At 50.1% G+C, this 11,487-nt stretch overlaps 1 protein-coding gene across 2 annotated transcripts in view; it reads right to left on the bottom strand.

Annotated features, from left to right (window-relative positions):
- ABCC8 (ATP-binding cassette, sub-family C (CFTR/MRP), member 8) overlaps window positions 1–11,382 on the bottom strand; it is a 79,700-nt gene extending 68,318 nt beyond the window's left edge. For both annotated transcript variants that reach the window (XM_010830524.1, XM_010830525.1), the window contains exons 1-4: window positions 11,184–11,382; window positions 9,790–9,931; window positions 5,768–5,889; window positions 3–142 (exon numbers count right to left, since the gene is read on the bottom strand). In XM_010830524.1, coding sequence (XP_010828826.1) covers window positions 3–142; window positions 5,768–5,889; window positions 9,790–9,931; window positions 11,184–11,337 — 558 coding nt within the window. In that variant the 5' untranslated portion in view covers window positions 11,338–11,382. The remainder of the gene's footprint in view (window positions 1–2; window positions 143–5,767; window positions 5,890–9,789; window positions 9,932–11,183) is intronic.
- Window positions 11,383–11,487: the final 105 nt, after the last annotated feature.

Raw genomic sequence — 11,487 nt, 5'->3', positions numbered from 1 at the left:
GCGAGGAGCAGCATCCCGTAGAGGATCACCAGCAGCCCCGTGAGGCAGAAGCGCAGCTGCGAGAAGCCGATGGCGTGGTCGTAGAACTTGACAAACTTGATGGTCTTGGTGATGAAGGCCAGGGTCCAGTAGACTAGCAGGGCTGCCAGGGAGAGGCGAGAGAGCACGGAGGGTGTGTGTGCACGTATGTGGATGTGTGTGGACTCATGCCTGCGCAAGTGTGTGCAAGAGGACAGAAAAGTGTGTCAGGGAGGAGGTGTGCCTGTGGCCAAGCACACTCAGTGTGAGAGATGTCTGTGTGTGTGAATATAAGAGCATATAATTTTGAGACAGTGAAAGTGAAGGTGTTAGTCATTCATTCATGTCTGACTCTTTGAAACCCTATGGACTGTGGCCCACCAGGCTCCTCTGTCCATGGAATTCTCCAGGCAAGAATACTGGAGCGGGTTGCCATGCCCTTCTCCAGGGGATCATCCTCACCCAGGGACCGAACCTGGGTCTCTGGCATTGCAGGTAAATTCTTTACTGTCTGAGCTACCAGAGAAGCAATGTGCATACATTAAAACATTCATGACAGGCATGTTCAGAAATAATAGTAATCCTGCAAGTCAAGGTGGTCAGCCAAATTTTCCTTTATAATAAATAAGAAGAAAAATGGTGAAATTACTTCTTGAATTTAGCTAAGTTATAGGCACCGTGTCAAATAAGCACTTTAAACATGCATATCTCATTTATTTCTCACAAAAGCCTCGTGAGCAAAGTCCTGCCATCACCCTCGATTAAACAGATAAAGGAATTAGAAAGGTTTAGTAACTGATCCAAGGTCACACAGCCATTACGTGGCATAACTGGGCTAGCTTAACGCCTAACACAAGTAGGCTCCACCATATAATGGCTTCCTTGTGGAATTCCCAGTCTGGGAATATCCTAAAAGTCCTTCAATCTAGTCCTTTAATTTTACAGATGAGGAAGCTGAGGCCCAGAGAGAGGAGGGGACCTGCCCAAGCTCACTGCAAGCTAATGACAGAGGGAAGGTGAAGCCCTAGGTCTATGGCCTCCCTCGCCCAGAGCCCACTGTAGCACAGTGATACTCTTCAGGGAGCCTGGGGAGTGGGGGATACAAAAAAGTGAGTCACAGTCCTGGGAGGCAGTGCGTATTGTGGTTAGAGCTGGGCCTGCAGCCAGATATGCTTGGGCTCAGATTCTGTGACTTAATAGCTACATGATCCTGGGAAAGTCATTTAACCCATCTAGGCTTCAGTTTCCTCATCCATAAATGGGAATAATAATATTACTACCTCAAAAGTTGTTGTGAGCAATGTATGGGAAGCATTTAGCAAAATGAGCCTGGCACACACTGGGTACTCTTTGGGTATCAGGTGTTAATATATTTATTATATCCAGATTTCAGACCTGAGACTGTAAATGATCAGAAGTCATTGGTAGAGTCTATCCTCTAAATTCCTATCTACCCCATTCAAATCCACCAATAAACCAGCCAGTTTTGGCTTACTGGTGACGACAAAAGAGAGCAGTGATTAAGTCCCCCTTCAGGGAGTGCTTTGGCACAGGCAGGCCTTCCCCCTCACTCCCTAGAGTCATATGGTTTACAATATATGACATATGGGATCTTATATATGTTATAAGGTCAGCCTAAATGCCTAGAGCTCTTCTCTAGAGGAATCACAGAGAGGGAAGAAGACTGTCACCCTGCCTTTCCTCCCTGGGTGGGCTCTTGGGGACAAAAGCTGAGGTCTGTCTCAGCCTGGCTCTGGGCTGGGAACTAGGTTGAGACACTGAATTGGGGAGGGGTGAATGCCACCTATCTTAGGTCCCCGAGTGAGAGCATCAGGATAGCGGGCAGGAGTGTCTGCTTCTGGTCCCAGCCCTCAAGTCTGGATGGTGTCTCTCAGCTGAGTCTGGTCTCCAGGTCACAAGGAATCCCCTAGCTGGAGGCCATACCCCTGCCTCCACACCTACACTCTCCCAACAGACTCTATCCCAGGCATCAGAAGCTCTGGAGGCCTTCATGAGGGTTTCCTACTGGGACCAGACTTGTAAATACGTCTCAGGTTGGTCCAGCCTCTAATGCTTAACAGACATGATCTGATTTGATCTTTATAAGAATCCTAGGACTTAGCCAGGGACTTACTATTCCTGTCCAGATGGGGAGACTGAGGTTCAGAGAGCCTGAGCGTCTTGTCCAAGGTCACACAAGGAGTTAGTGGTGGACCCAGGACTAAGCCATCAACCCTACCCTACAGTGCTGAGCTCTCAGCCTGTGGCCAGACACAGCAGTGCTCGGTGAAAGCTTAGGGCTTGTCTGAGGGAACAGGAGAGGGGAAAGAACAGCACGGGGGCTGCTGCTGAGCTTTAAACTCTGAATTCCCCTGAACCTACCCCAACATTGTTAAGCAGCTATACTCCAATAGAAAATAAAAAGTTAAAAAAATAAAATAATTGAAAAACCCCTCTGAATTCTCATTACCTCCGCTTTTTCCCTCTCTCTCCGCTCCCTCACCCCCACATCCTACCTATTACCAAACTCTATTTTACTTCCTAATTATCTTGAATCCATCCACTTCTGTCCACCTGGGTTGCCACCATCATGTCTCCCCTGGATTACCTTTAGAGCTTTCTCAGGGTTTCCCCACTTCCCCTCTCGCCCTCTGTAGACCAATATATTTAACGAAATATGACCTCAACGCACCCATTCTCATAACAGCATAATCTGTAGTAGCCAAAAGGTGGAAGCAATCCAACTGCTTATTGATGGATGAGTGTAAAACAAAATATGGTATATATATATAATATATATAGATATACAACAGGATGTGTATAACACAATGGAATATATATATATATATATATACACACACACACACATAGACATACACAATGGAATGTCATTCAGCCTTAAAAAGGAAGAACTTTCTGACATGTGCTACAAATGGGTGAATCTTGAGAATATAAAACAAAGTTAAATGAACCAGTCACAAATGGACAAAATAGTGTATGATTTAACTTAAATGAGGAGCCTAAAGTAGTCAGATTCACAGAGATAGAAAGTAGAATGCCAGCTTTGAAGGGTTGAGGGTAGTTATTGTTTAACACGTACAGTTATTGTTTAATGGGAAAATGAAAGAGTTTTGGAGACGGATGGTGGTGACAGTTACCCAACAAGGTGAATGTATTGAATGCCACTGAAGAATGCATTGAAAAGTGATTAAACTAAGTTTTATGTTACATATCCTCAATGGCTTCCCATTGTCCTTGGGATAAAGACCAACGCCTGTGGGGTGGCCTTCAAGGTCCTGCCCCACCTGCCACTCTAGCCTTCACAGTTCAGCTCCCTTCTGCCCTCTGCCCTCTAGCACTCCTTCCCTCCCCCACCCCAGATGTCCTAATGTGCTTTCTTTCTTCTGCCTCTGGGCCTTTGCACATGCCAGTCCTTCTGTCTGAAGCATTTCCCTGTCCTTTTCCCTAACTAGTTTCTACCTATCTTCCGTTTTCAACTCAAACATGACGTTCTCATAGAACACCTCCTGATCTCACCCAGGTCCACGAACAAGGTTACTTCTCGGGACACGGGTCACCTTTCTGCAGGACTCCAGACCTATGACCAGACCGTAGCCTCCACAAAAGGACAGTTCTTTCTCTAGTACTCACTGCCCTGCAGCCCATGGGGTGCATCCTCTTCACTTTCCCCTGTTCTAGAACTTCTGGCTCCGCGGAGAGCAAGACTCTACCTAAGGGGAATGGAGGGAATTAGTCCTTGTTCCTTGGAGAAGGACTGGTCTGTCCAAGGGTGGTAATTTGGGCTTCATTGTTGTTGAGACACTAAGTCATATTCGACTCTTTTGACTTCGTGGACTGTAGCCTGCCAGGCCCCTCTGTCCATGGAATTTCCCAGGCAAGAATTCTGGAGTGGGTTGCCAGTGCCTTCTCCGGGGGATCTTCCCAACCCGGGGATTGAAACTGTGTCTCCTGCATTGGCAGGCAGATTCATTACTGCCGAGCCAGGGGAAGCCCAATTTGTGCTTTAGGGAGAGAAAATTATATGCTTTCTGGAGAATGACAAAATGAACTTGCCAGATGCCCAGATAGGGTGTTTCCAGAGGCACTGGTCAGCCGGGCCTGGCGATTAAGGAGGGGTCTCTGTGCATGAGAAGCTGCTTCAGACACTGGTGCGGGAGGCTCTCTGAAGCCTGTATTTAACCTCTCTCCACCTGCTGCCCCTCAGTCCCCCAACAACACTCATATGGGGGCCCCTGGGGTGAGGACATCTCTTGCACGATCCTGATGGAGTGCAGCTCCCACCTTACCAGAAAGGTAGACCTGAGGCTAGCTTGGGAAGCATCCCCTTCCCATTCATGACACCAGGCTGTCTCTGGCTTAGCATAGAGAGTTCCAGACTCCAGATGTCAATTAATGCTGTGACTTCTAAAAATCATGGTCTGACTTAATGACACACAGTCTGACCACAGCTTAACAGTAAGATGTACAGCCCGGCCTTAGACATGCAGACTGAGCCCCACACAGAGGAAGATCTGTGGATTTATACCTCAGGTCCAACATAGTCTGAGGACTCTTAGACACACAGCTTCATTCTTTTTAAGAGTCTGCTTGGGTCCCAGACTCCTGGGTTCTAAACCAGGCTTTACCCCTTGACTAGCTGGGGAGACTAGTGCAAACCACTTAACTTCTGAGCCTTGGTCTCCTGATCTGCAAAAGGGTAATAATGGTACCTCCCTCACAGATTTGTTGTAAGGATTAAATGGAGTTAATACATGTAAAATGCTTAGGATTGTGCCTGACACATAGAAGGTGCTAAATGAGTGTTCGCTGTCATTATGTGTAACCTCTCTCAGTTCAGTGTTCACGTCTGTAAAATAGGAATAGCAACAGTACAAGAGGGAGAGTGTGGGGGTTAAGTGAGATGATGCATGGAGGAAGCTTAGCATAGAGCTTGGCACACAATACAGTCTCAATAAAGGTCAACAATCATCACTGTTGTTTCTGCCTGGGACCCCAGCCACATGGTGTCAGAAGGTCTAAGCGGGCACTCCCAAGCGTTGGCAAACCGCAGGCTCTGGTCCTGGGGCCCTTCTCTTTTCTAAAGGTTACCGCATCTGGGCTCAAGTTTTACATGCGACCTACAAAGCCATGACTGCCCCAGACCTCCCCTGAGTGCCCAACTTGTTTATCTGCCTGCTTGATACTTGAGCTGGCTGTTTCAACTCAGTGTGGCTTAAACACCCCAACTCCTGCTCCTTTGCCACGGTGGTCACTAATACACTGCTCACACAGGTGCCCAGGCCCAGAGCCTGGAGTCTTCTGTTCATCTCCTGGCCCCTGACCTAACCTTCAACCATTCTCCCACATTTGCCTTGGCCCATACCAGCTTCTTTGCCAAGTGTGTTCCTATCAGAAGGGCTTTGAACTTGCTATGCCATTTGCATGCAACATCTACCCCCCCCCGCCCAAAGTCTGCATGCCCACTCTTACCAGAGGCCTCCTCCAAGCATCCTATACAGACAGCAACACGGCCTTTCCTCTCTGCCCCTTACCATACTTTGTGTTCTTCTTAGCATCATCACTACTTATTTGTCTACTGTCTTTGTAGGTCTCCTCCACCAGACTGGAGGCTCCACAATGGCAGGGATTTTTCTCCACTTCTGAACCTCTAGCGCCTAGAACAGCGCCTGGCACAGGAACAAATGGAAGTCCCTATTCCCTCCCCCTCTCACCCTTCCCGCTTCCCTACCGATCAGCAGCTTGGGGAAGTTGGATGTCTCAATGTTGTGATAGTAGACCACAGAGGTGACAGCGGCCATGAACGCCATCCCGGCCGGCATGTACAGGTGGAGATGGTGGGACTCGGTCACCCTGAGAGGAGGGTAAGAGAGAAGGAGAGAGGAGATGTGGGTGAGCTGCGCCATTCCCCAACCGAGTAGCCCAGGCCTTGTGTTTAGGGTGCAGCATGCAGTGCGGCCTCCAGAACACATGCACGGCAGCTATATGTTGGCAGCTCTGCTTGGCAGTACCCCCAACACATCTATTAAATAAGGGGCCCAGGCATTCACGGAGATGCTATGAGGGTTTGGTGTTCAGGCTTTGAAATTCATGGTCTTCTCTCCCTGGTTTCACGCTTACAGAATCTGGCAGAGGGAAGCTGGCCTTGGCAGTCACAGCTGCAAAGCTTCCAGCCTGAAACCAGAATGCAGAGAAGCTGGGGTCCTGATGCCATCACTAAGCCACCACACCAACTAAAAAAGGTGGCCTCCGGATTTCTTGGTAAATGAGACTGTAAATGTTGATATTCTTCAAGCCTTGATTAGTGGATAGTCTCAGCACAAGGTCTTCACACTGTTATAAGAGGTGCAAGGCAGCCATTAGTGGGGACACTGGGAACAGCCAACACCTTGCCCAGGGGGCCTTCAAAACTCTTGCCTCTGTGCTCCTTGAAATAATTTTGAAGTGACTTCCTTGGCAGTTCAGTGGCTAAACACTACACTCCCAGTGCAGGGAGCCTGGGCTCGATCCCTGGTCAGGGAACTAGAGCCCCCATGCCGCAACCAGACAAATAAATAACAAATAAATATTTTTAAAAGAAATACATAGAACATTTTTTAAAAAGAATTTTGAAAAACTCTGTACTCTTGCATAGATTTTAAGTGACATCTAAAATGTTATTTCATAAGTTTAAATACAGTCTTCTGTTTGCAGTAGAAGGTAGAAATAATAAATATTTTATAAAATGACAATGAATAAACATAATTGAAATAAGTATTTTATGACATGACTTAAACAGATTTTCGGCTGCTTTATTAAATAATACATACTGACTTAGGTAACAAATTAGGTAAAAGTTTCTACAGGGCTTTTTCCAGTTTATGCTGGTCTGGGAAAACATTCTATGTTAAGAAAACATTTTTATAAATAACCTGAAAACCTTTCGTTGTTCTAAATTCAGAGCACCACAGAGAAATAATCCTTAAAGGAAGACAAGAAGCCCTATAGATTAGCCCTATACCTTCAGTTCAGTTCAGTCGCTCAGTCGCGTCCGACTCTGCGACCCCATGAATCGCAGCACGCCAGGCCTCCCTGTCCATCACCAACTCCCGGAGTTCACTCAGACTCATGTCCATCGAGTCGGTGATGCCATCCAGCCATCTCATCCTCTGTCGTCCCCTTCTCCTCCTGCCCTCAATTCCTCCCAGCATCAGAGTCTTTTCCAATGAGTCAACTCTTCGCATGAGGTGGCCAAAGTATTGGAGTTTGAGCTTTAGCATCAGTCCTTCCAAAGAACACCCAGGACTGATCTCCTTTAGAATGGACTGGTTGAATTAATCACTATAAGAGGCTTGCATATGTGCTAAGTCACTTCATTCGTGTCTGGCTCTTTGTGTCCCCATGGACTGTGGTCTGCCAGGCTTCTCTGTCCGTGAGATTTTCTAGGCTAGCATACTGGAATGGGTTGCCATGCCCTCCTTCAAGGACCTTCCCTACCCAGGGATGGAACCCATGTTTCCTGTGTCTCCTGCACTAGCAGGCAGGTTATTTACCACTACCACCACCTGGAAGCCCAAATGAGGCTTATACTTGAAAACCACTGCTTTAACACCCCTTCTCTTATCTGCCCTGTAGACTTCCCAGCAAGTCTGTAAACCCAGGGTGGGTGGATTGGGGGTGTTAGAAGGCAGGGACTGTGGCTTCTCCTCCAGTCTGATTCCCCTCCCATGTCCCTCTTTCATGCTTGCCTGCCCAAGGGTGTAGGCTACAGATGGAAACCAGCAGACACCAGGTGACAAGTGCCCAACTGAGGAGCTGACCCACCCTCTGGGGAGCTGACGGTGATTTGCACTGAGCGTAGAGAGGTTTGGGATACAGGTGCTGCCCACACAGAGGGGTCTGTTGAACAGCCAGCAGGAAGGAGTCCCCAGTCTGATTCTTTCCAGTCTCCCACATCCTGGGAGTATGCTATCTGCCCAGGGCTCTGCCACTCTGCACTTTGCATCCTCTCCATGCTCTAATATCATCCTGGACTCTCCTATGAAGCAGGTCAGGAAAGGATTATGAAGCTCATTTCACAGGTAGAGAAAGTGAGGCCCAGGAAGGCTGGGTGACTTGTCCAAAGTCCCACAGCTGATACACAGCATAGCAGAAATGCTGGTGAAGACCAAGGTCTACCTTCTCTACAGTAATGATGGTTTCTTCTCCATTGTTTTGTTCATTACAGCCCAGTGAGTATCTTCTGGCCCCAGGGCTCACAAGGCAGCCCTCCCCTCTCTGGCATTTGCGCCGCTTTGGAAAGGGTGCTGGGATAGAAGGCAGGAGGCAGACATTTCACCTGCTAGTTATGTGGCAGTATGCATTCTTGTCCTGCTTATCCCTTGGGCTTTGGAGGAAGCCCAAGGCAAGCAGTTATCACAGAGATTATCTCTGAAGCCAGGATGCAGTGGGAACGGAGGGTGAGGGAGTATGTCTATCGATGGGGGTGGGGATCCCCTCCCCGTGCTGTCCACCTGCAGGAGCCAGGGCTGGCAGGAATGGAATCTGGGCATAGTCTAACCCCTGCTCAGAAGGGTTGTACCTCACCTATTTAAGCCAAATGCCCACCACCTTCCATCACTGCTTCACCCAAAAGGGAGTCATTCTTCTTTAATGCGATGGCTGCTCACCTCCGCCTTGTCTGCACCCCCAACTGCTGACACACCACTTTCGGCTGCAGTCATCTCTCACCTAGACTACCGCAGTCACCTCCTAGGTGCTGTTTACCTCCAGCTACTCACTGCTGCCACCCTGCCCTCAAGTTCTCACCTCCAAGTGCTATGCTGATTACATCGCTTCTAAACTGCCTGCAAAATTCAACTCAAACACTCAGCCTGGCGTTGGAAACCTTCCTGGAGATGCCCTCAGTGTCCAAGTCTCAGCCTTCACAGCTCTGGTGTGTTTCACACTAGCCCCGCTGCACTGCCTCACTGCTCCCACCCTCTCTGGAACTCCTCTGCTCCTCAGAACCCTAGTCATCCTTCCAGATTTGGCTCAGAAGTCCCCTCAACCATGAAGCTTGCTCAATCTGCCTTCCTTTATCCTCCCAGAGTACTTACTTGCAAGATTATTTCATTTATTCTCTTAAGGAGTCACTAAGAGTCTATGGAACTTTCTCATGTGCCTTGCATGGTGAATACAAAGATGAGTAAAATGCAGCTTCCAACTCTGAGGCCTTTCTGGCTTAGGGAGAAAGAGTTTGCAAATAGATATAGATGAGAACATAGAGTATGACCTGTGCAGTGGCAGAGGTGTGGAGAGTATGCTGTGAGGCCCTGGGAAAGGTGGGCATGGGGAGAAGGCCTTTGGGAATGAGGCTCGAGACAGGGAGGGCCAACTGTAAGGAACCTGGATGTCAGTCTAAGCACTTGGGACCTTGAAAACAACTGGGAGCCAAGGAAAGATCTCAAGCAAGAGTGATTTTTGCCCTGAGAAGGTAACTCCAGCAGTCTGTGGGAGAGGCTGAGTATATCCACAGGAGCTATGGTACTCTAATAAATTCTAGGATTATTTCACTGGGTCTTGGTGTGCAGATCTAGGTAGGGCATGATTCTCAGTGCCCAGTGCCTGGCACAGAGAGCCCAGCACATGTATGTTAAGTAAACGGTTGCTGAATTTATTAGCAAATAAAACCATATCGGCTCATGGAATGCAGGTGAGCTGGGGTCTCCTTGGGCCTTTCGGGAGGCACCCTGGAAGAGACCCGCTTACTTCGGTCCTCTGAGAGTCACTCACCCATCAGACAGGATGCCCTCCGCGATCTCACACACCAGGACGAAGAGCAGCATGAAGGTCAGGATCCAGCGCAGGTTGTGCCCAGGGAAGTGGAGCCATGTGCTGTGGTGAATGTGCACCTTGGAACTCTGACTGCCCCATCCTGCAAGGAGACACAGGAAAAGGTGGGAAGCCTGGCTCACCTGGAGGAGGTTTCATGAACCCCAGGAAGGTGCTTAGGCACGGGGCCCACGGTGGGGATGAGGAGTGTACCCAGGACAATGTCTCAGTCTGTTCACTTGAACTAAATGTCTTTGCATGAAGCCCAGACCCATGGAGGCCCACATGTGTAGGTACCCATTTTATATCTGGCTTTTCATGTGACAAACTACAGCGTAAATAATCCATCTGGTTGAGAGTAACAGTGTAAATGCTGTTACAATTTTTGATGTATCTGTGAGCATAGCTTCCTTCCTATTTCTAATTGTCTTTGTCAGTAACTAACAACTTTTTGCTTCTGCAGTATCCTTCTCTTTTTAATTCTGTGACAATTATTCCTTTCTTCCCCAAAGCTGTGTATGAATGTTAAGATTTGCTTTTTTTCTTAATTAGAGGGAATTAACAGGTTTGGGGGGAAGCAGGGTTGACAGAGTGAGTTGACAGAGCTAGCCAGCTTGGGAAATACATTCAGGGGACCCCAGGAAAGAGGCACTGAAAACCTCCCGGGCGGTTCCGCCCAGCTCTGCAGAGGGTTTTCAAACAGGGCGCTGGGGTCCTCCGGGGTCGCTGCTAAGTCGGATGGGCTCTGCACGGAGCCTGAGAAGTTGCACTCTAGGTACCCGCGCGACCGGATGGGGTTGGCTGGGGAAGCGGAGCCTCTTCTCGCTCAGGGCGAGTGGGATCCCAGGATCTCCGGAGGCTGCTGACCGTCACTGTTCGGCTCACCCCGAGGGCTCGCAGGGCCTCCATCCCAGCCTCCGAGGCGCAGGCTGCTCTCCTCCCTGGCCCCATTGGCGGCTGACGAGGAGGGTGCCCTGGGGGAGGGGTGACCCGGCTCCCTACACAGCGCCTCTCAGAGTACAGCCCGACCCCCTCCCGACCTTTCCAGCACGGAAAGAGACCCCCTGCCTTCCCCTTTCTCCATTCCGGCTCTAGCCCCACGGTGGCAAAACTTGGGGGTCCCCTGGGTCAGGAGCGTCCGTTGTGGTTGGCGCGGTTTCAGGGACATCCCAGTAGTGAGGGCTGCGCGGGTATGCGAGCGCAGGGACCGAGGGGCTTCATACAGAGCAGGGGAACCCCGGAGGGAGGCGAGCGGCGATCGCCCGCCCGCAAGGGGACATGGAGAGCGGCAGGACGCAGCGCCTCCTCCTCCCTCCCGGCCTCCACCCTCCCCTCCTCAGCCGCTCGCCCAGAGCGCTCCCCGATGAACAGGATGGGGAAGGTGATGAAGAGCAGGAAGACGTGCGGCACCACGTTGAGCGCGTCCACGAAGCAACCGTTGTTGAGGACGCCCTGGTCCACCCGGTAGGCGGCCGAGTGGTTCTCGCTGCCGCAGAAGGCCAGGGGCATGGCGGCGCCGGCGCTGGCTCCGGCTCCGGCTAAAGGCTGCGGCTGCCGCTGGCTCCACGCGCCTCGCGCGCTCTGTCCCCTATAGCTCCGCGGCCCGGCCTGGCCGCCAGGCCCCCGCCCCCACCCCGCGGGCCCCGCCCCGCCGGCGCT

The sequence above is a fragment of the Bison bison genome, unplaced genomic scaffold, assembly GCF_000754665.1.
Source record: "Bison bison bison isolate TAMUID 2011002044 unplaced genomic scaffold, Bison_UMD1.0 scf7180017864518, whole genome shotgun sequence".
NCBI lineage: Eukaryota > Metazoa > Chordata > Mammalia > Artiodactyla > Bovidae > Bison > Bison bison.
This window is presented reverse-complemented; position numbering and strand designations above follow the sequence as displayed.